Source organism: Acanthisitta chloris, unplaced genomic scaffold (genome assembly GCF_000695815.1).
Source record: "Acanthisitta chloris isolate BGI_N310 unplaced genomic scaffold, ASM69581v1 scaffold2299, whole genome shotgun sequence".
Classification (NCBI taxonomy): Eukaryota; Metazoa; Chordata; class Aves; order Passeriformes; family Acanthisittidae; genus Acanthisitta; species Acanthisitta chloris.
In genome coordinates, this window is record NW_008691840.1 from 225372 (window position 1) to 249304 (window position 23933).

Sequence of the window (23933 nt, forward strand, 5' to 3'; positions counted from 1 at the left end):
GTAGTCGCTGCTGCTGCATTGTTTAAGGCCATGTTCCAGCACCGTCTGTGTGTGATGCAAACAGGGGAGCAGAGCTGGTATCAAGCTGGTAGGGAACAGGGAGAATTTCCCAGGGCTCTAAGCCATCTTGTTTTCTACTTGCACAGAAAGTTGCTGTCCCGCAGTGGTATTGATTAGTTTTAAAATAAGGAGTTGGTAAATGGAGATTTCAGGTGGTTCTGGGAAATGTGACTGCAATGGAGGGAGGCATTTAAATCAAGCCTGGAATATCTTCCCTTAGCTCCTGCTGGGTTTCTTGTTCATCCTAGGGGGGATCTGCTGATGTCTGAGAGCAAGTGTGGTCCCATGGAGGGACCTTGTCATCTCTCTTCACTCGTGCTTCCATCCTCTTCCTCCAGCTTCTCTCCCCCACACTAGCTCCCATTCAGCTGTGATATTTGGGATGCCTGTCACAGCTGCTCAAAGGCTGCTGCATGTTTGAGAGAGACCAGCCAAGGCTGAAGGTTACAGATCTCTTGCAGCATGTCCTGCCAGCCAGGTTATAGATCAGGTTTTAAACACTGTCCACTCTCAGTCTGCATGTTCACATTTCCTGAGAGAGAATTGGAAAATATTTTGCTTGCTTGAAAATAAGTAAAACTTGTCTTTTAAGTTGTTAGCACTAACAGCCAAATCTCTCATTACTCCACTTCCCTGGCTTCAATGTCCCTGTGGTTTTTCAGCTGCTGTTCTTTCCCAAGAGCTTAGAGACTGAGCCACTTGAGAGCTCACTTGTAGAAAGTGATAGTTAAAAAAATGGATTTTAATCCATCTTCTGCTTCCAAGTACCTTGTTCCTTGAGGGTGCCCCTTGCACTCTATTTTCACATGACTGTTCCAGTGATGAGAGTGCTCTGGAATGGCAGCACCTGCCCAGACAGGGTCTGGCAGTGCAGCACAGTGACTTATGCACAGTAAGAGTAGTTTTCCATGCCCAGCCCTGTGTCAGGGGCACAGGAACCAGTTGTAATCTCCTTCATACAAAGATTGTCTGATTTCTGTGATGCTCTCTGTGCAAAACCCATCACTGACAGAAGCACAGATCAGCAATAAGGTTGTCGTAAGCAATAAACTCGAGACTCAGACTCTCTTCACTGATCTATAAATATTTGGTCAAGTAAGCTTATGTCTGGAGAAGTAAAACCTCCCACATAAGTGTTCATGAGGGGTAGAGGCAGGAGAGAAACTCAGCAGCAGCAAGAGAAAGATGGTGCTACAGCAGGGCCAGGGACTGGTAGCACTGCAAAGTCTGGGATGTGGTTGGTTTATTGATATGAGTAGGTCTGGCAGGCAGGAGGTGATACAAATCCCAGCTCTGTTGTGGGTATGACAGAGTGTAAGTGGCTTCTGTGGAATTTATGGATAATTTCCCAGAAGTTGGTCCCTCTTGCTGCAAAGGAGATGCTCAGGGCCTGGGCCATAGCAGTCCCTGTTGGCATGGTGTGGTTTGGAGAACACAGAGGGAGTGAAACAATTCATTCTGAAAGAAAATGGGTTTGCAGTAACAAATTGCCTTTGTCCATCTGTTACACCTGTCCAAATGTACCAGATTTGGTACCTTGTTAGATTCTGGTGCAGTTAAGCTTGCCTGGACCTGAGCAGCTTTGGCCCTCCTTGGGCACAGCTGGCTGATCTTTACAGACGTTGAGCCCTTGGGCCCTGTGCTCCTCCCAAGGAGGTTGCATGAACAGCCTGACCTGGTAACCCAAAATTTGCTGACCATCTCACCTGGCAGAGCATCAGTCCTGGCTTCACTGCTTCTTTGCCTGGTAGTGTTCTGTTTTGAATAGGAGACTATCTCATTTAACAGCTTTTCTGAGAGGCAAACACATTTGTGTGTGGTTTAACTTAATATCCAGGCTGCAGAGCTGAAGTGAAGGCACTGATCAGTTCTTACAGTTGAGATAACATTCAGAAAACAAATTAGAGTTTGCGGTTGGTACAGATCCAGGCAGAATTCATAAAATTGAATAGTATTTTCAAATTCAATGTGGACAAGCTCATTACTGAACCAGAGAAACCAAGCGTGTGTTGAGGAATTAGGGATGTTTGGGATATTTTCTTGTTAGTATAAAGAGGCAGCCATGCCATGGTCTCCTGTAGGGCTCTGGTAATGGGGATTAGAATTACTGGCACTGGCAAGGAGGTAGTTGGGAGGAACCAAGCTTGAGATTAGTGGGCTGGGTGTCTCTGTAGCAGAAGATCAATGTGTAGCTGACTGGTGAAGCTGGTTTTCCCAGTGTGTTAGCTCATGGTGTTTCCAGGTCTTTCCTGAGGGCAGAACCATACATTTTTGTCTGTGTGGACCTGTGATGGATGTGAAGAACCACAGTCATGTTGTTGTTACTGTGACACACACATGCTAGGGCAGAAATAATATGGAGTAACAGGGAGAAATTGTGCTCATTTAAGGTGTTTGCTTCCCCGCTCCCCGTGCACTCTGCAGTCATAGAATCATAGAATTTTAGGGGTTGGAATGGAGCTTAGAGATCATCCAGCCCCAACCCCCTGCCCTGGGCAGGGACACCTCCCACCAGAGCAGGTTGCTCAAGGCTTTAGCCAACCTGGCTGTGAACACTGCCAGGGTTGGGGCAGCCACAGCCTCCCTGGGCAACCTGTGCCAGTCTCTCACCACTCTCACAGTAAGAACTGTTTGCTAATATCTAACCTAACAGTCCTTCAGATGCCTCCCCAAAAGTGCTCAGAATTTGATGGCAGGTGCTGCCTTCACAGGGCAAGTGTGGGAGATGGATGGGGAACTGGCAGCAGGATGTTGGATGGAAATGGGAGAAATAGTTTGTTAAAGCTTTGGCTTTAATGAAGATGAACATGTGTGCAGAATGGTTATTTTACGAAGAATGTGTGCACTTTTGGTCAGGAGTGACATAGATAGAAGTGTGTGTTTGTTTTGTGACTTCTAGAGCTTTCACATCTCAGTCCGTCTTTGTTTCTCTCTTCACTGTCTCCCAGAAAAGTAGAAGTTCTTAAATTGACTTTGCTCCCTTTAAATCAGCATGAAGACTCCCTAATTTATAGCCTAGGGACCAAGAACAGTGGCAGGTGACAAACCTGTTTCCATTCTCTGATTTTTTTGCACTCTTGCTCACCATATAACCCTTGTAGTTTTCCAATGAGCTGGATTCCATCGCTATGGATCAGCATCCACGTGTTCAAATTGTCATTACCACTATGAAAAAGACATTTCCTTTAGGGGAAAAAAAGCACAATCTCAGTGGTTGGATCTAATGTGTCATTCTGATTTTCCATCACCTGAGGATTTGAGCAGCTCTGCCACTTTGGAATATTGAAATGAGCATAGATTTGAAAGTATTTTTATATTTAGGGGCATTGATTCTAATATAATTTCTCTACAAATTAAAAATCTCCTTGAAAAAGATTAAACTGTCACTGATAACATCTAGGTTCTTGTTATGTCTAAGAGGAATAAATGCTGAAGCTACAGAATTGTCTGGAGGCTTATAAAGTAAGAGGGGGAATTAATGATATGAGAGAGAATGGATAAAAGTATTGGATAACACTTTTTTTTTTTGAATTGGAGGAAGTGGAATGAGTTGAATTAAGAGGTCTATGGCCATTTAGTCTGATATAACACAAAAAGTACAGTTTTAAGAGAAGGCTGCCCAGTGTCTTTGTGGTTGCTCCACAGGCTCTGCTTAATAAGATATCAAATATTGATTTGAAGACACTAAGTAATAGACAATGTATTGGTTTCCCTGGTTAGCCATCCCTATTAAAAATATATATTATTTCCATTTTGCTGGCCTCACCATGAGCTATCAAGTTCTTTCTGTGCTTCTGTTTGCTGCATTAAAGAACCATTTAGTGTCTGATTTCCACCAGAGACCCTGATCAAATTGCTCCAGCCTTCTCCATAGCAAATGAAATAGTTTGATTTCCATTCATTTCTCAGTGGAAAACATCGTTTTTTCAGACAATGAATCATTCATGGAAATCTTCTCACAACTTTCCTTAATTTCTGGCAAACCCTTATGCCTACACATCTCACCTGGGCATGTTATCGCTCTACGGTCTCATCAACGCTGCCTTCGGGGTCAACGTGTTTCTTTAGTTCTACTCAGATTCTCACTGTTCCTGGTTTTTTTTTGGTCCCCCCAGCATTAAATTGGAGATAACCCTTAGTTATTAACTGTGACCAGAAACCTCAGCACAGACACTGCCTCACTGCCTTCCAGACCTGCAGCATTGTGCACCTGAGACCGTGCTGCGCTCGGGGATGGCTCACGGTGCATTTGAATTCCTGGGGAGTGATTGTGCCCAGCACAATCAGATTTCTAAGCTATCTTTGTGGGCTTTGTTGTTGTTTGTTACAATTCTGCCTTTGTGTTATCTGCATATTTTAGTAAGGATTTATTATTTTCTTGTGTATCTTAGGGACTGTGCACTGCATACCATCAGTCAGAGAAGCAATTCTTGTTGGAAGTAACTGGGAAATGTCACTATTAGTTCATCAGTTTTTTGGGCCATTAAAAACCAGCTATAGTCTGGTTTTTGCATCATGCTGGTTTTAAAAGAAAATGTGATTTTGATACCAAGGCAAATAGATTGCAGAATTTCTATTCTGTTATGTCAACACAGTTATCTTAGTTAACTAGACTTGAAATCTCTTCAAGTCTGTTTGACAAGACCTGTTTTCCATGAAATTGTGTTACTTGTTTTTTCTGATCTTTTCTTCTAATGGAGTTATGTATCAGCCCTGTCTTGAGAGTTAAGGAGATTCAGTTTGCTGCATTCTGGAAGCTTCATGAAAAGTGAACAAGGCAGCAGATAACTTGATCTGTATGAGGAGAGCTGGTTAATCTCATTTTTCAGACTTCGCAGTCTATTCACCAGGCAGTGCTGTCTCATCCCAACTGCAGTAAAACGTGCAGATCAATACTGCCAATGGGTGATTAGCAATTTGCAAAGTTCAGTAAGTGAATACATCCGAGTCAGGGTTTGGAGTTGGAGGAGAAAGTAGAGAAGGAGTGATTGAGTGGGCTGAAATAACGAAAACAGATATTTCCTCTCAAGTGAAATGTAAGCATTGTTGAGCTCTGTTAAGCAAGATGATGGCAGAGATTTGTACTCCTTTCACAATGATTACAGAAAATAATATTTTTTTCCTGAAATCACTAACATCAAATGTGCTTTTCCTTTATCACCTCTCTTGATTTTTTTTCCCTCACTGTTGACCTGCTGGAGGATAAAATGTCGAAATTTATGCAACTGAGATTTTTATCATTATTCTTGAGGCCACTTTTTGCTGGTTCAGTCAGATGAATTCCAAGGTACTCATCTGCTACTCAGTCTCAGTTCCAGGCAGAGACTCCCTGATTTCTGTCAGTACATTCCAGATGCATCAAATACAATTTTGGGGTTCTTCTCCTGAAAGCAACTTGGAATAAATGCCTTTAGCTCCCCGTATACCACCGAAGAAGCAGTAATTTCAAGGTATTAAAACTGCATTCAAAACAAAACAATAAGTGAAATGTGGAAAATAACCAGGTAATTGCTACAAGGAAGGAAAATTGCATTCTCCATAGCAAATGTGGTCTGACCCTGAAAGTCAGGTTGATCGTGTGCTTAAGGATGCAGTCTGATAGTCTGTGGTTAGAGAAGTGCAGGAAGTCTCTCTTTCTGGTTTGCTCAAATAAAGTTGAAGAGATGTTTTCTCAACTGCAGCCAGGCTGTGTTTCTGAGTTATGCATGTGTTGTCTAATTAAAACTTAATAGGAAAGAAGTAACCACCGCAGTGCAGGAGCATGTTGTGGTAGCTGTTGTGTAAGGCTGAACTGTCTTCTCCTCAGTGGTTTGTTATGTGAAGGCTGGAGAACTGATTTTTCACTGAGAAACACTAGAAAACTAGGATTTCTCCTCATTCACAATTTTCTTTAATAAAAATGTTGTGCTCTCTGTTGGCGATGAGGAAAGTGATGATAAAAATCAAGGCCTGAATTTTATACAGCTGGAAGTACTGTGTTTTGAATGAAGTTTTGTAGGGTCTTAACAGTTTATAGGTTGACCTGGCAGTCATAATTCTGGAAAAACCTGGCAGTAAAATTTGAAATCATCGCCCCTTCGTATCTCTGTAAATGTTCTGGTTGCTCTCCAGTCCATTAGCACAGTGACGTAAAACCAGTGAAATAAAATCAAACAGGAGACAGGACAGTTGTATTTCAGACCATTAAGTTGTGCACTGTTGTCCAGACAGTTTTGTGTCTACCAAATATATTTCAAGACAGATTCAGATGGGGTTTGGTTTAACTTCATAGCAGTCTAAGCTAAGGAGATGTGTTGTTGGAAATGAAGTGATACGAGTTAGGTTTAACATGTTTGACAGAGTCATTTTGCTAATGGGTTGGTGATCCCAGTGTGATCTTCTTAAGTATTTTCTCATATCTTTGGTTCAAATTGCTTTTAATTGAAAGGGGATGAATAGTAATTGAAGCTTCGCAGGCAACCAAGAAGTATTTTCCTCCAGGGACAGGCAAAAAAGTGTGTTTAAGCAGATGGTTGTGCTGCTCTAAGTCCCCATGTGGACAATATCACCCAGCAAATGGGGTATGAAATGGTGATGTAGCTTATGTCACCTACAGAGGTGCATCTTAAATTGTAAAACCTGTTCTCATGCCAGAAATATTTTTGTCATAGGAATAGAAGGGTTTAAGCTGAAACTTTTCTCCATAACCAAGGCTCAGGTGGATCCCTTGTGCCATCTGTGGATAGCTGCTCCTCTCCCCTCTGCTCTGTCCTGAAATTCCCCTTCTCAGCCCAAGAATTTATTCCTGTATGGAGACTTTCTGGATCTCATCAATACAATAGGTAAAGCAAAAACCAAGTTACTGGCTCTTGCTTTCTCAGGCCATATGTAACTAGTGAGGGGTATTGATTTAGTTTTGATGTGATGTAGTTTATAAATATGCATGAGGATTTAGGGTTATTTAACTGTGCTTTTTAATTCTCCTTGCATTGCTGACTCTCCTAGTCAAGGGTTTCTTTGTATGCACAGCAAGCTGCTCTGTGACAGCCCTGTTCTCACTGCCTGGGACCTCTCTAGTGTTTGTTAATCCTAAGTCTGTAGAAACTTCTAATGTTCAAGGAATAAAAGGACGTGAAGTGATGCCCTTCTGCATAGGGACCAAGGGAGCAGAGCCCAGCTCCCTGAGGAGCTGGATGGGGAAATCTGGGACCCAAAGGTAATCATCACAAGGTGGGGAGAAGGAAGGAGGTGGAGGAGACCTTATTATTATCTTCCCTCTTGGAGAAGGGGAGAAGAGCTCTTTTCATCAGGGATCCTACAACTTGCCTAAATAAAAAAAAAATTAACCTTATCAAGTTGTGAAAAGGGAGGGAAAACCAAACATTTGTCTCTTTGCCCTGAGGAGATGGAAGAGAATGTGCCCTCTGAATCGATACTTGGGTGTTTTACATACTCAGGTCTCTTACTTGAGAAGGAGCAGAGCAAACAGAAGAGGGTTCTGCCTGTTCAATGTATCTAAGTGAACCTGCAGTGAATCCTCCTGGTGAACAATGTAGGTAACTACATGGATAACAGGATGATATGTACATGGGGATATGTTTTCCTGAGAAGCTGGAAGCTCCCTAGTTGCTCTCTCACTTTTCCCTCTACCAAATTATCCATTACTAGAGCAATTTCCTCTTGTACCTGGCTGGACAGTGAGGTGATATTGGAGAAGATGAGCTCTCCCCAGGGGCAAGACAACCACCACATTGCTGAGAAGAGAAGTGACTGTGAGAAAAAGAATAAAACTTGACAGTTTTACTCTAGCTGCTCTTCCCCTTGGTGTGTTTCAGGGACATGTTTTGTTTTCCTCAGTGGTTTGGCCGAAGCAGAAGGCGTGTGGGAGGCGATAACCTCTCGCAGGGAGAGGCTGCAGTGGAGCTTGTTTAACCTGGAACATATTTGCTGTGAAACCCACTCAGACACTGCCCGGCTGCTCGAGGAGACTGTCAGAAATGAGTCCTCCAACCCATTTGCATCTGTCACAGTTTCTGTGTGATGTGAAAGGGAACTTGACTTGCTCTTTAAGTGGAAATGCTTCCAGCTTGAGGCAGGGACTCTGGTAATGACAGTGGGTCAGCTCAAGGGTGCAGCCAGGGCCAAGGGCACATGTTCATTCACTGAAGGGTAGTTGGGTTTGCTTTGTACCCTGCCAGGTTGGAATTACACATGCAAGGACATATAATAGTACTTTTATATGCATTAAATTACAGGATCAAAACATCCTGGTGTACTTGAAGCCTTTAGGAGATTCAGTGCTGCTGTTAAGGCTATCATGGTTGACCTCAGCATCCAACCCATGCCATGTGTTTGCTGTGCAAATACACAGTGTGATTGACAGCTCTTCTTGTCACTTACTTTTCAGGCTTTTATACGCTCAGATGAACTTTGATGCTTCCTGCCATTAGATCGTGAAGGCTTTTACATAATTCTCAATTATGCATCTTTCTTTTTGTATCAGATACTATCTAAAGAAAAATATCCGTAGAGGTTTTGCTTTTTGCTAATGAGATCTATTAACTGGAAAATCCTATTACGTTGTAGTTTTGCTTTCATTTATGAAGTCTTCAAAGTGGGACCTCTGCTGTCATGCTTCACTCTGACTCTTCCCATCCTGTCTTGGTAGCAATGGTCCCAGGATAGCACAGCTGATTCATGCTGCTTCTCTCCTCTGGGATCTCCCCTTGAAATCCCATCTGAATTCATTCCAAAGTAGAGCTTTAGCAGGAAACAGAGAATTACAGAGGCTTTAAAGCAAGATTTCTAGAGCATTGTTGGGAGGGAAAACTTTGAATGGTTGAATATGTCTTGGAGTAAACCACCAAAAAACCTCACTTCAAGTACCTTCTGCCTTTCTGGTCTACTGAGCAGTATCTGTATGAGCATGTTGCTCAGAAGGAGAGCAGTGAAGAAGTAGTTAATACTTTTAAACCTATGTGTACTTCTGTTGAAAACCTAGATTTGGTCTGACACCTCTCAACAGTATTCTCAACCAAAGTTACTTCATTTGTATGGGAAAGTTGATAGAATGTTTTTTGAAATTCAGATCTGTGAGAGCCAGCATTTCTCACCATATAAAGTTAAGTCTTATCTCTGAAAAAGAATTTTTATAACTCACACTATAAGCTCTTTGGGGCTGTTTTCAGAACCTATGTGCTTTTTACTTTCAGTGTCTTTATCAGAGGTTTTTGAACTGGCACAGGTCTCCTCTGCACGCTACTAGACTGTAAATAATAGCAACTTTTTATGGACTTTGTTCTCTGGAAAGACAGGAATCCTTGACTTGAAAAAACTAGTGTACAAACCCTGGAATTCAAATCTCTAGGTGGTAACAAACCATCCTAGAGCAGACTATGATTTTCTTCCATTTCAATAAAAGGCAGAGCAGCAGTTGAAAAGGATAGTGAATGTTTGAATGTATTTTTTTCTTCTAGATTATCCCAACTTCATGCCATCCCATGTCTCACTGTCCTGACTCTTAACCTTCTTGTCACGTTTGTTCGCATCCCAGACCTCATGTGAATGCCTCACTCAATGCAAATTATAGTCTTGCATCCTCCAGGGAACAACACATTTGAAAGGGGTATAGAGAACAGATCTCCTTTTAAAACTGTACCTGAAGGGCTTCAGCACCACTGCTGAGACATTTTGTTTTATTGCTCCTATTGCAGCAGTGCCCAAAATGTGTTACATGTTGTACCAAAAGATATGGTCTAGTGTTAGAACAGTGTGATTAGGCTGATTAGAGCTTTTTTGTCTGTGATACAGCCTAACTCCAACCTCCTCCCTGTCTCATTGCTAATTTGCTGTAGATGCTGCGGTGAAAAGGGCCATAGGGAGGAATAGCAATGAGGGTGTGTAGTGTGGAGGATCTGCTCAGGAGGGAAGAGAAAAAGCCCTGTAGGCTTTGTGGGAGGAGCAGCTGATCCAGGTGTTGGAGGTGGCATGTCTGATGGAGTGGGGAACGTGATGTGGGATTACTTGTGTCATTGCACATGAGGACAAGGATCTGAAATCTGCTGTGCTGGTGGAAGCTCTGGAGGAGCTACTGGGGATTAAGAGGCACAACTCAGGCTAACACAGCTTGTCTTCACCCTTGCTGTTCTGGAGATGACTAACATGGGTGTTTGGAGGCCACAGGAGAAAAGTTGCCTGAATCAAAGTTTATGGACAAGATGTCCTATCACCTGGACAAGGAGAAGGATCTTCCCATTTTGGAGAAGAAGTGGCAGGCATTGGACTAAGAACTGGCTGAGAGAAGGATGAAAAGAGTGCCCAAGGGCAATTACTGCTGTCAGGTTTCAGGGCTGTGCATATGCAGGCGTGCACACTAAGGTGATGAAGAGAGAAAGAAGAAGTGTCATGAGACCCGGTGGGAACAAATGAGCCTTTGCCCAACATCCAGCACCTTCTGTTTTTCTTTCCCTCCACCCCCAACTGTTTCAGATTTCAAGCATGCACATACTGGCAAAGCTATGAGGAGCAGGTGGTGGTTGTTGCTTATTTGTTAGCTTGCTTTGTCTCATCTTTGCAATCCATTTTTGTTAATACAGCTCCTGTTCCATAGGCTTTAAAGATCCCTTGGTGTAGTTATCTGGTGTGACAGAGGGAGCTGGGGCGGGTGAGCATGCTGTGCTTTGTGCACTGGGTACAGAGGGAATTCTTTGGGATGCGGTTTACTCTGGGTTTTACTCTAATCACTTTAACAAGCCTGAGCAAAGAAACAAAAGGAACAAAACCAAGAAACAGAATTTCCATTAAAATGAAATTTCCTGAGGTAGGATTAAGCTTTCTGAGACTGCCTTGTACTGGGTGCAGGAGGTGAGCATGCTGTGCTTTGTGCACTGGGTACAGAGGGAATTCTTTGGGATGCGGTTTACTCTGGGTTTTACTCTAATCACTTTAACAAGCCTGAGCAAAGAAACAAAAGGAACAAAACCAAGAAACAGAATTTCCATTAAAATGAAATTTCCTGAGGTAGGATTAAGCTTTCTGAGACTGCCTTGTACTGGGTGCAGGACAGGAGAGAGTAGACTAACCAATTTATTTTTTTTAAAGCTGTTAAAATAAAATATAGGAAGACCGGGAGAAGCTGTTCACCTGTATAGCCAGGCTGACTCCAGTTAATAAGCTACTGCAGCAAGAGCTATATTTGTTGGGGACCTTGCATGTGCCTTTCAGGTGATAAATTCCAATTTTGCCTTCCCACTGTTTTTTTGTTCTCCATCTTTGAGTGAAATTTCCAACGAGTATTGATGCAGGACTAAGAGCAGACAATTCTTGCCATAAATGCCGAACCATTAACTGTAAGCTGAAGATAAACACGTTCAAAGACGACTTCTAATGATATGTGACTTCTGTGCTTTCATAACTCAGTGAAAACAACAGGGTGTTTGTTAGCTGTGTGCAAAGCCCCTGTGCCTGTGTGGCTGTGTTTACCCACAAATACCACATGTTTTCAGGAAAGACAAACAGTAATTCCAGAAACCCAAAGCCTTGGGAAAAGCGTACATTTCCGTGGCAGCTTGAACTGTGTAAAGGATCCGTGATCAGGAAGAGGCAATGAATCCCAAGAAGAAGCTTGCAGGTTCCCAAAAGCAGCATGAGCCCTTTGTTCACAGAGTTGTTTGCTCACTCCCCCACCTCAGTGCTGCCTTCTTTCAGGCTTGGCATTCCTCCCCCACAGGGATATCACTGCTGGTGTGGATGATCAGGCAGAAAGTCCTGTCTGCTCTCAGCCACCAGCCAAAGGAATTACTGGCCAAGGCTCCCAGGCATCCCCTGGTCTTCATCCCTGTGTCACTCTCATCTGCAGTCTTACTCTGACTTTCAACATTTTTCCTCCAGCCAGGTTCATCAGCTTTGCAGACCTTCTTCTTCCTGGTACTACATCTTTTTTCAGGACCACCTTTCTTTCTGGAACCCCAAGCCCCTGCTTTTCCCCATCTAAATGTCTTAAATCATGGATGAGCTTCTGATCAATGTCCTAAACAGTGATTCTGCCTCATGTGTCTCTATTTTTGGAGCATTCAGGATATGCCACTTTTGTTTTAGTCCAGGATTTACCAAAATTTACAAGCAAGCTGTGCTTGTAAATTGTAACATCCTCTGCATCAGAGTCCAAAAGTTCAATTTTGGACGTTCACGACCTGCATGTGCCCAGTTGTCTGCCGTATTTAGTCGTCACAATTGAAGCTACTTTTTTTGCCTACAAGAGGTAGCAAATGTGGAAGCAGGAGCATTCCCTGGCCAATTGGATGCTTTTCAAACACTGCCCTTCCACCATTCCCCCAATTGGTGCTTTATGTTTTATAATCTGTATATAGGAAACTTTCCCATCTGTCTCCTACAGCTAGATGCAGTCCTTATTCGGAATATTCTTCCAAGGTAACTACTGACCTATTTAAAGCTGATATAATCTACTAAGCTCCTTAAATTGTTTCTATTTAAGTTCTCCAGTATTGAATAACAAGTCCCAGCCTGGAAAACCTTGGAGATTTTTTTCTATGAAGAAGTCAGCACGGCAACAAATTCCTTTGCTAAGGAGGCAGCAGTGTGTGTTGCTCGTATTTGGGTGGCGCTCGGTGCGTACGAGAGTTGCGCGAGGAGGAAATTGTCCTTTCCTTGAAGAGCTTCCAATCCTCAGCCTTTTCTCAGCAGGGGCAAGCACAAGCTGTTGTACTGCCAGCGAGCAGCGATTAAACTCAGCTGTCCATATGCTCCACCAGAATTTATTGTGCTGCTCAGAAATCACTATCTTTTCAGGTTGATAGATACCAAGACTATGAAGAAATCATTTAAGTGCATGTCAGACTCATCTATGGGTTTTGACACTTTGCTTTCAAATGCATTAGAAGAAGGAGCCAACAGGGATGTGAAGTCAGCTGAAAGTCCTTGACAGTACCTGCTGACATTGTATCCTGACAGTCATTGCCTCCTTGGGATGTGTGGACTTCTTTAATTTCATTAGTGAGGTTAGATAAACATGTTCACACCAGTGGAGACTATTCCCTTTGCTACTGGTTCTACCTTCTGATCAGAAATGCCTGCGGTAGATGAAGAGACCTTAAATGGAGTTGTTAAGCACCAAATGTTTCATCAAATTTAAAGTAGTCCACATGGTTTTAAGTGCTTTATTCTTACCTGTGTGCCTGTGAAAGTGAGTGGAGGAGAGAGAAAAGCTTTTATGGCTCTTGGAGAAAGACATCGCTGAATTGGGACTGTGCAGTTTTCAAACAACCAGGAGGAGAGATGCCAGAATAAGTTCATCCCTTTTCAAGGTGCTGTCAGTGGCAGCTTTCATTGTTCTTCTAAACAACTCCTCTTCTAAAGGAAAAGTTTCTGTTTTCCAGAGATTAAAGCAGTCCTGTCTTCATTCATTGCTTCGGCACTTGACTGATTCTTCCCTAATGGGCAGATTACTTAGGAAGTTTTTGAGCTGTAATTTCAACACGCAGACCAACATGCTGACTGTTTGCCAATAATATAGTTTTAAAAAATGACACATAGCATCAGCACAATTATCTCCTCGGGGTGTTTTTTTCAAGCTGGGAGATGGAAGTGAGAAGGAGGCAGCAGCATCTAACTTGAGCTTGTACCTTGCTTCTAGATGACAAATTGGCCCTGTTGCAAATTCTTTTTTCCATGGTCTTTTGTCAGAAAGTTTATTGATAGCCAGAGTCTTACTAAATAGTTCTGCCATGTTCCAGGGTGTGTTTGGAACATACAGCATTAAGCCCATATTTGTGTGTGGCATCTGCAGTGGTTGTCTCACACTGTGCAGTCAGGACAGGAGCAGTGGGATGGTTCTTCACAGTGGTCCATGGGAGAGGTTTCCTTGTGCATACCCTGGGGCACGTGTCTGGGAGGCTGAGGATAATGCATCAAAATAACATTATTTCACAAACTGTAGAACATATTAAGATGAGGACTCAACAAATCATTTCTGTAAAATGTCCAGTGGCCTTCTGAGAGCACAAAAATGGGTTTGCTGCCTTAAGCACCAAATCAGCTAGTTAGCATCTTGCTTTCCAGGAATGAATAATTCACTCTCCTAAGTGTCAGCCAGACTTGGTTGCAATCAATCAAGGTATTTATTGCTTCCCCCTAAATTGAAGCTCGTGTACATTTTTCTGACAAATCTGAATTATTTGTTCAATGTTATTCCTTGAAAGGAGAATCAATGAACACCAGGAGTTCTCTCTAGTCCAAGTCATTTACTCTTCAGCATCTCTACAATTTCCAGTTTTTAAAGTATTTGGGAAAATAGGAGTAAAGAGGGGGTGCTGCTGAGAAACTGGCAGTAATGTATCATCTTCACTCTGAGCCACTGGCCATGAGGTGCTGAGAAGCAGAATGAGCTACCAAGTTACCTACTGAATGAGCCAGGGCTGGGGTGGCTTCCAACAGAGGCATAGCCTATAAGTCACATACTGATTGCATCCCCCAAATGTCTCAAATTGCTGTATAAAGGCACCATCAGCTGAAGTGGATTTGGTCAAATCTCCCATTCAGCCAAGTTTCCAAACCTGCAGCAGGCTTTTCGTGCTTTTTGGAGAAACCAGGAATACACTGCTATTTGTTACAAGATACTTTTAAAGTCTGTTAAGCAATATCTTCCTTGCATGTGTTAGTTTAGCACAGAAGCAACATCTGGAGTTGTGCCTGGGCAGCTGTTTGGGGAGTCCCAGCTCCTGTTCAAGGAATGTGACTGTCTCTTCTGTACCCACGTTTCAAATGCCACTGTTTGGTCTTCCTCTTCAGTGGCCCTAGATTAGAAATTATTTTCTAAATGGGAAAATCTGTTTTGGATCTTCCTTCCCAGTGCCTGAAACACCATTTTCCAGGCTTCTGCTGCAGAGCTGAAAGGACAAAATTATGATCACTAAGACTAATTTATTGTGGGGGGAATAGCAGTTGACAGAGAAAAACAGCAATTTACATTTTCCAGAGCTAAAGGGATTCCAGGAGGAGGTTGTTTGCTTTCTTTGCTCCCTGGTTTCTTACCAGCATTAGGGTTTCATGTCTTTCAAATGCTAGTGAGATTTTAATGCTGCTTTGCTGTCTGTTACATTCAGCAGTTTCCAGCCATGATTTTTCCAAGAGGCAACCCTAAACCACTCATTTTCCTGACACAAAATCACTCCCAGCCCTCAGAAATTTGGAAGAAAGCTCCAAATGATTGAAGCTGTGATACCATTTTGGCTGTCTGGTATTACATACAGATGCGAGCGATCCCTTTCATCAGACATTGCCTCTGGTCTGCACCGTTTCCATGGAAAGCTTCCTGCATTTATTTGAAACTCCATAGGATGTCAGTAAATTTCCCAGAGACTTAAGTAACACTCTGCTTGGTGCGACTGTGTACGGCAGCACTGCCTTGCAGTGGTGAGCAGGGGCTGCTCTGAAGACATCTTCCCTTTGCCTTTTCCCTTTTCCCTTCCCTTTTTCCCTTCTCTTTTCCCTTTCCCATTTTCCTTCCCTTCCCCTTTCCCCTTTCCCTTCCTCTTTTCCTTCCCCTTTCCCCTTTCCTCTTTCCCATCACGGTGCTGCTAAGGAGTTTGGAACTGGAGAGTGGATCTTTCCCTGCCTGCACTCCCCTGACATACCACATCATCAGGCTTTGTTGTCTGCTCTTTGGGCTTGAGGTGGTAGTTTCCTGTGGGATTTCTAGAGGACCTGGCACGCTGGGATCCATGTCTCACTTGGTTTCTTTTAGGCATTGCTATAATATAAACCAGCTGCACTAATATTTTAGCTGTAGGGAGAAATGTACTGGTTTGATGTGTGCTGTGTAGAAGAAAGAGAAAGCTACTGCCCTTAGCCCAAAAATGTGAGTAGCATAGCAAATATGTTAGTGATCTCCCAGAAATGTTAAATGAGATGGATTCTGCCACAGCCTGTGTCTCACTGTGGGCTTTTAAGAGGTTCATGTGTCTTGGTGTAGCTTCAGACTGATGTGCTGAGGAGAGCTGGTGAACCCCGAAAATCAGACTGAGCCCTGCTGCTGAGTTGTTAGAGCATGATTTTTTAAAGGGGCACTTTATAAAAGGAGAGAATAAATAGTCTGAATGATCTAGAAGAGCCAAAGCACTGCAACTTCAGGGCAGGGCTTTATAGAAAGGCCAGAGGATGACTGAAAAGAGTAAATAACCTGCAAAATAAACAGACTGGTGCAGCATAGGTTACAGCAGCCCCAGCAGGGAGGTAGCAGCAGTCTCCAGGTGTTGGTGGCTTTCCTCACACCAGGATCCTGCTGCTGTTCTGTGCCATGCATGAGCATCTACAGCGATGGAGGTCCCTGTGCTGGAGTCAGTGTGGTGGTGGCAGCTGGGGCAAGGAGCCCTGAGCTCTACCTGACCTTGGCAAGGGAGGTGGGGCCAGAGCCTCCTGGCTGGTCAGAAACACTGCTGTGCTGGGAGAACTGGTATTATGAGCGTCCTTTTGTCAACCAGTGTAAACCCCATCACCAACTCTGGGGTTGAATCTCTTCCCTTGAAAGGCAAACATGAGAGTGAGGAGTGTCCTGACCTGTCTGGAAGAGTCCTGAAGTGCAAATAGCACGAGAAGGTAGAGAGCTGAGTGCAGAAAGAGTTTTGTAAATGCCAGTGTGTTGCTGGGGAGAATATATCTAATAAGTTGGTGTTGCAGTTGTCTTCGTTCTCCCTCTGTTTGACATCCCCAGGATGCGGCTTACGGCCTCAGTCCTTCAGTTCTCACCTACATTTCTCTTGGCCAAAGCTGTTGGTGGGATTATTTCTTTTGATCCTGTCTGTCAGTTTTGGGCTGTTTGTGTTGACACTCCCCATGGTAATGGGGTCACAGAGCCCTGTTGCTGTAGGGCTGCCCTCCCAGGTGTTCCTGAGGTCACCTGAGCACTGTGAGGCTTGTGCAGTATGAGAACACCCATCACCTGCTCAGTGCATGGCCAAGGGCTGGAAGACCATATCCTCTGACTGTGGTGAATGCAGACAGCTAGGAAGGGCAGCCAAGGTTTCATGCCTGAGTTCTCCCAGCTCTCTGGAGTGAGTTCTTGGACCGGAGCAGCCCTTTGGGGGTTCCCATGGCCTGTGTTTAGGGAGTTCCTCCCATCCCCTCTTGGCCTGGGACATACAGATATGATCTCCTCCATTTTGACTTGCACTGTGAATTAGTGACCATCTCTCCTACTCACATGGACATCTGTGGCTAAACTGATTTCTAATGAGGAGCACCAAACTGGTTTCTCAGAGTAGTTCTAAGGAACCACCATACCTGGGTTTTTTTGGAGGGTGGGGAGGAAAGCCCAGAAGATCATCTTTGACCACAGTGACAGAAGCTGCTATTGTGTGAGAGCCCACAAACTTCTCCATGCTCCCCAGCACTTCCAGGAGCCAGAGATGCTGGAGGATGCACCCCTGCCCTCCCTGGCAGGTCCCAGTCATGGAGCTGTTGAATTTATCAAACTCATTTTTTAACCAGTTTTGCATCTGCTGCCAGGCTCTGAGGGCAATAAGTTCTGGCAGTTCACTGCCTGCTGTGGGCTGAGGTGCTTTACAACATGTGAATAGAGTGTTTTCAATAAAAGATGTTTGGGAATGAGATCTTTTGGGGTCTCTTACCAGCAATGACCGGCAATGCAGGATGAAATTGCTCAGTCTCTGCTCTGAAAAAAACCCCCAAAATACATAAAGTTCTAGCACATCTTTAATGGAAACGAAATGATAAAATTGGGATAATACTTACCTCATGCTGCTCTTGAGGGTTAATTAATGTTTACAAAATCACTTTAAGTCCTGAGATTTAATTGAAGGAAAAATATTACCATTGAAAATACCTTTTTATGCAGGCACTGCTATAGGGTTTCAGCTGGGCAGAGTGCCGTGGCAGGCAGCATTAGCACATGCTTTACTACGTTTATGGTCATGAGGCTTCCTGTAGTTTGTCTGAAAATTGTCTCTCTGAAATCACAAATGTAACATCAGGGTTTTCCTCTCGCTTTGAAAGAATATTAATTTGCCATCTTAGGACTTGACTGACTATTTACAGTGCTATAAATACAACTCACCTCTGAGAAAAAAAGAATGGAGTATCTGTTCCCTTGCTTGGGATGAGCTGATAGAACTTGCTAATGACTCCACCTTTGGACTCATGTGGACATTGCTGGTTCGTATGAGTAATAAATCAGGCTGGTACTGGGTGTCCTGCTGTAGTTTCAGGGTGTATCTGAGTGTTCATTATTATCTCCTGCTATCAAGAGATTTAAAATGCAGCTATAAACTTCATTTCTGGAGTTCAGTTTAACTGTGGAGGTGTCAGCCAGGGAGCAATCTCTGTTGAGTGAAGTGTTTCTGTGGGTTTCTTCTGGATGTTTTGGTTTTGGTTTGTTGTTTCTTTTTTATTTTATTTCTGGTGGAGTTTTTTTGAGACAGAGTAGCAAGAGGAGGAGAAACAATACTGGGTTTGTCTGACTTCAGCTGCTAAAATAAAACATTGTCACTGCACAAATGTCACATTTTCTGCTGTAACATTTTTTAAGTTCACACAGAGTGGTGCAGGTTGGGTGGATTTGGAGGGTGAATCAGTTACTCAATGTGCTTCTGTTGTTTCTGCCACACAGGGTGACTATGACCCCAGCAGAACCAAAATTCTTCACTTCAGCGTGAACCCAACGAGTTTAGCCAAGCAGCAGCACAAGGAGGAGCAGCAGCTGCTCCAGGAGGAGTGTGAGAGGCTGCGGGAGCTGGTGAGGGTGCTCGAGGCAGGTGGCTCCATCTCTGGGCATCTGGAAGGACTTCCATGTTATCACTCACCACAAGAAGTTGCAGGTAGGCTGTTGGCTTCTGATCCTGAAGATGCATTTTTATTCATCCAGATTGCCAAAGGAACTGACTGCAGAAGCAGATGAGACATTGCAGACACTGTCCTTGATGGAGTGGTTATAAGGGAAATGAAAAAAAGCTGTGTTCATGCAGGACAGAGTGAATGTGTGGTGGCAATCCTGTGGCAGTTTGGTAGAGGGTGGGTGGTAAGGCTAAATAATAATAATTCATATCATTTGCTCATGATAAATGAAATACCAATCCAACAGCCTTCATAGGCTGGTGCTGCCAACAGAACGAAAGGAAATATTTCCTTCCTTTCAGGGCTGGTTTAGCCCTTGAGGTAGTACAGACAGCAGGAAATAACTTTCATAGCTGCAGGGAAGCAAGTGGTTGAAATCTTTTCAGACCTGGCTTAAAACAAATTAATATTGTTTATCAGTGTATATGTGCCCCATTAATCACAGCTACATTCAATACTCCATGAAAGCAGAGTACATCTTTCACCGAGCTAAATACATTTCACAGAGTCTGTGGCTCTCCAGTACAGTCTGTCTTCCCTTCACATACCTGAGTAAGACTTTTTAGTACAGTAACCCCAAAAATCAACACTTCCAGACATGCTCTCAAGACTCTGTAAATCAAGGTAAGGATATCAATAAAGCCTGACCCATCACCTACAACACTACGAGGTACTGGGCAGAGTCGAGACGTGCTGCAGAGCCCAGGAGATCTCACTGCTGTAACTCTCTCATGCCCTCAAAACAATTTTTTTAGAGATGAGGAAAATAAAAAGAGAGCTGAAGGTCGAGGTGGAGCTAACCCGATGTGTTCCAGCAACATGTACATGGTCAGCATCCAGAGGTCAGGATCCTCCCTCGGATGGAGCTGAGAGAGCAGAGCTTTACTCAAAGGCCATGTGTGCTGGAGCTACAAAAGAGCAGAGCCCTGGTTTAAAGAAAATGCACAGAAGAAAATACCTTTCACTGTTATGATACCAAAATTCTCAGAAAGTATCCTGCTTGTTTTCCCATCGTTCAGACAATGGCACTTTATTACTGCTGTGAATGTGTTGGTTCTGGCATCTCATAGCAGATTATGGCACTATATAGCCTTAAAAATATGCTGGTGAGAAGTGCAGATGGGGTGGTTTGTAAAGTGAAGAGCTGACTGGATGTTGGAGGTAAGTGACAGTTTGTCACTGCTGTTGGTGGATGCTCTAACAAATGCATAAGCATGAAACACTTGGGAAATGTTTAAGAAGGCCATCGTTGTCCGTAGGAGCTTCCAGTCTGAGACTGCTGCTGAGCAGCTCTTGGGGACAGTTACTGCACTGCAGTTTGAATTGGTTTTAGGGGTCTAATTGCAGTAGATGCTGCTGCCCAATGCCCTTGTCTGTCATTATGTCCCCAAGTACCCAACACATCTAATGCTGCAGGTCCACAGGGCTGACAGTGCCCCGTGAGCCCAGGGAGAACAGGGTCAGGGGCAGAGAGGCTGCAGAGTTGAGGTCAGTCTGTCTCTGCTGCTGCTGAATGAACCTCTGGGGTATCATCTGCAGTAATTAGACCATCTCTTCTGGGGAAATGAGTTTCTCACGTGTGCCTCCTGTGATCTCTTAGTCAGAATTCTGCTGCCTTTCACACAGTTGCTTTTAGCTGTTTGTGAGCTGCCTCTGTGCTGGGATGTTACCAGGTCTGTTGCCAGCTCAGGAGGGATGCATTTTTAAAGCTGTTTTCTCTTCTGCCTTTGATTCCAACAGGAAAACAAACAGCTCACTGGGTTTCAGGATGTTTCCAGCCTCTTATGTATATGATGCCTTTTTTTCCCCTTTTACCCCTGTCCCAAGCTGCATCATTCTGACTTCTGGTCACCAGCTCAGATGGAAGAGAGCATCAGGTGCAGAGCCTAACAGTGTGGGAAGTACTTCAGTGTCATTTATCACAGTCACAGGAGGGCCCTTGCATGCTCAGAGTGCCTATAAGTGCATATGGAAGTGGTTCTTGTAAACAAAATGGGCAAAAGAGCTGTTAGTGAAGGATGGAGGAGCCCCGAGGATGACTCTTTGAGACCAGGGTGTGTGCATAGTAAGCCAGGTTATGTGGAAAGATCTTGGTTTTTTTCTTGTATTTTGTGTTCTTGTGTGCATCACTGTCATGCACAGGGCACATTGCTGTAAATACTGCTAAACCCTCCTTTCTGCTGTGGGAATTCAGCAGTATGGTCGGAGCGTGAATACTGTGACTATTGGGATGAGCAAGAGATGCTGAGGATGTTATGGCACTGATTGCAAGGTTAGTGGGTGATTCTGAGCTGGCTTTAAATTAGGCAGGTGAATGCCAGATTTGGCCTTCTTGCTGGGGCAGGGAGAGCTCCTGGTGGGTTAGGGATCATTGTGCAAGCTGCATCCATTTCTGTGTTGACTCCATCCTGCATCCGCAGCGTTGGATGCAGCAGCTGTTCAGCAGTGGATTTGCGTGGTCAGAACACTCACAGTGTCTCCCTCTGGATAAGAAATGGAAGATCCAGCTTTTGCTGTTTTCTTAGGATCTCCACAGCTCTGCCCACAGAAGCAGCTGCCATATGCCTTCTGCTTCAGTGTGTTTTCACGGTGTGAAATGGGGAGCGTGTGGCAGAAACTCCCTCTGCTCTGTTTGTCACTGTGCAATTGGCTGTCCCAAGGAGGGAGGTTTGTTGTGCATAATCAGGGGGCAGGTTTCAGTGAAGTTTGTGAAGCTAATTCTGTGCAAAAATAACAAGAATTAGATTTTTTCTTGCACCCTTTTCTGCCAGCTGCAATACCTGCCTGCCTGTTTATCCAGCTTGTTCATATAACACATGCAAGAGGCACATTCAGTTCTCTGTGCTTTTGAAGTGGGAGGTCCCTGGTGTCAGAATTGAATGGGATGAAGAGAGAGTGAGGACAGTAGGAAGCATTTGGGAAGACAATGAAGGTCATGTGTAAGTTGCCTTTAGACAAATTGAGGTAAATGTAAGATTTTATTGTCCCATTTTGCCATATAACCTGGCTGGCTGGTTGGCAGGGGTGAAGGATTTGGGTGGCTTCAAGCCAGTCAGGTTTGCTGCATTCAGTGAGCTTATGTGGTTTGCAACAGCTATGCTTATGGTTCAGAGAATTATAATTATACCAACCAAAAAAAGGCATTAAGGACAATGATGCTGATGGTTTTGATAATAATGTGTTGGCCATTATTAAATCCCTTCATTGGGCTGGAGTGCACAGCACGGTTTTTCTGATCGTGGTTCCAACTCCTGGATAGGTAATAAGAAAATTATTACTGTGGACGTTAAAGCTCATTAAATGTGACTCTATTAAAAATCAAGGTTATGCTGGACTTTAAATCTCTTTGAGCATAACTGCTGGAGGCTGCAGCACAGCCTGGCAACTTGCCACATAGTTCAGTGGTCCTTTCCTCTCGTTTATGCCATAATAGTCTCTGTTCAGATGAGGACCAGGGCTAGTGCTAGGAGAGCTTTGAACAGCATGAGCTCCTGATTCAAACTCCAGATTTGCATGCAGGCTGGTGCAGTGCAAACGGGACAGGTCTGTGCTGCTGCACTCCAGGCCTGGGCTGTACCTTCCTGGGAGCTGTGTTTGTGTGCCGGTGGCTGCGCAGGGCTGTGCTGTGTAAGGGCAGAGTGCACCAAGGTCAGGCTGCCAGCTGGGGAGAGGCTTTGAGTCCTGTCTCAGAGACAGGGATGCAGATTGTAACAGCTTTGGAAAGGTGGCGTGGAGCATCACTGCCCAGATTTGGAGTCTGTTCCAGTTTTGCATTTCCCTTCCCCATACTCTTCTCACCTTCTCCCTTCTGTATTTCACTCTGCATCTTCTGCTTTCTGTTTTTCTTCCAGCTCCATACTTTTTCCTGTTTTCTTCTGTTTCTCTCCCAGCCGTTTCTGTTTAGGTCTTCCTTTTTTGTCCTGTGTGGTCCTGGTGGATCTTTTGATTTCTGGCACTGCTAAAGTTGCGTCTTAGTTGGAAGCAAATATGTAGGTGACAACTAATGTGGAGCTGGCAGAAGTAATGACTTGTAGCAAAGCGTAGGTAGAAATGAAAATGCTTCAGGTGCTTATTATCTCCATTTGTGTTCTCATCTTAAAGGTAGCATGTCTGAAGGTAGGAATGAATGACCCATGGAAACTGGTTCCTGACTAAAGAGTGCAGCAATGCAAATTTTCCATGAGCTCTCATGATTTATTGCTATCCCACAGGTACTGTGGAGCATTCCCTACTTCATGCAGCCTCTCCCTGTGAGAAAGAGGAAAAGTGCTTTTAATATTCTTTCTGGTGAGAGACAGGCTGGCACCCCTACCAGGAAGGAAGATGGGGAAATCAACTCTGATTTCAACCATCTGTGGAGAATTTTGAACGTGAACTATTTTCCTGAACATATTCCCACCAGAAAGGAAAGCTATTCATCCATCTCAGTGGTTTCAGTGTCCTTTTTCCCTTGTTAGGGAAAAGCAGGCAAAGGGGGTCTTTGATGAAGGACTGGGGAATCTCACTGAGGCAGGTGTTTGACCCTAGCAGAGATGCTACATCTGAAGCAGGGGCTAGCATCACAGCCACGTCAGGGCCTTGTAAATTGTATTTAATTGAATTTAAATTGGGTAATGAATTAATATTAAAATAATCTAATCTTGTTGAAGTGACAAGCCAGGGATGGTAAAATTTGTCACTGTCCCAGAGTGCTTGTGCTTCTGATGAATGCATTTCTGAGTACAGAAGGTGACAAAAAAGAGCAGATGGAATTTAGAAGTTGCCATTCTGTCAGGGCCTTGTAAATTGTATTTAATTGAATTTAAATTGGGTAATGAATTAATATTAAAATAATCTAATCTTGTTGAAGTGACAAGCCAGGGATGGTAAAATTTGTCACTGTCCCAGAGTGCTTGTGCTTCTGATGAATGCATTTCTGAGTACAGAAGGTGACAAAAAAGAGCAGATGGAATTTAGAAGTTGCCATTCTCCATCCACAGTTGGCTGAGCTGTTGGTGCTTGGAAGCCTTGGTGCTTCCTACCATCTGTGT

At 43.8% G+C, this 23933-nt stretch overlaps 1 protein-coding gene across 1 annotated transcript in view; it reads left to right on the top strand.

Annotated features, from left to right (window-relative positions):
- Nucleotides 1-23933, top strand: part of MAD1L1 (MAD1 mitotic arrest deficient-like 1 (yeast)) — a 368873-nt gene that overhangs the window by 224231 nt on the left and 120709 nt on the right. Inside the window, exon 15 of the mRNA XM_009082378.1 lies at nucleotides 18680-18887. Within this exon, the coding sequence (XP_009080626.1) occupies nucleotides 18680-18887 (208 nt within the window). The remainder of the gene's footprint in view (nucleotides 1-18679; nucleotides 18888-23933) is intronic.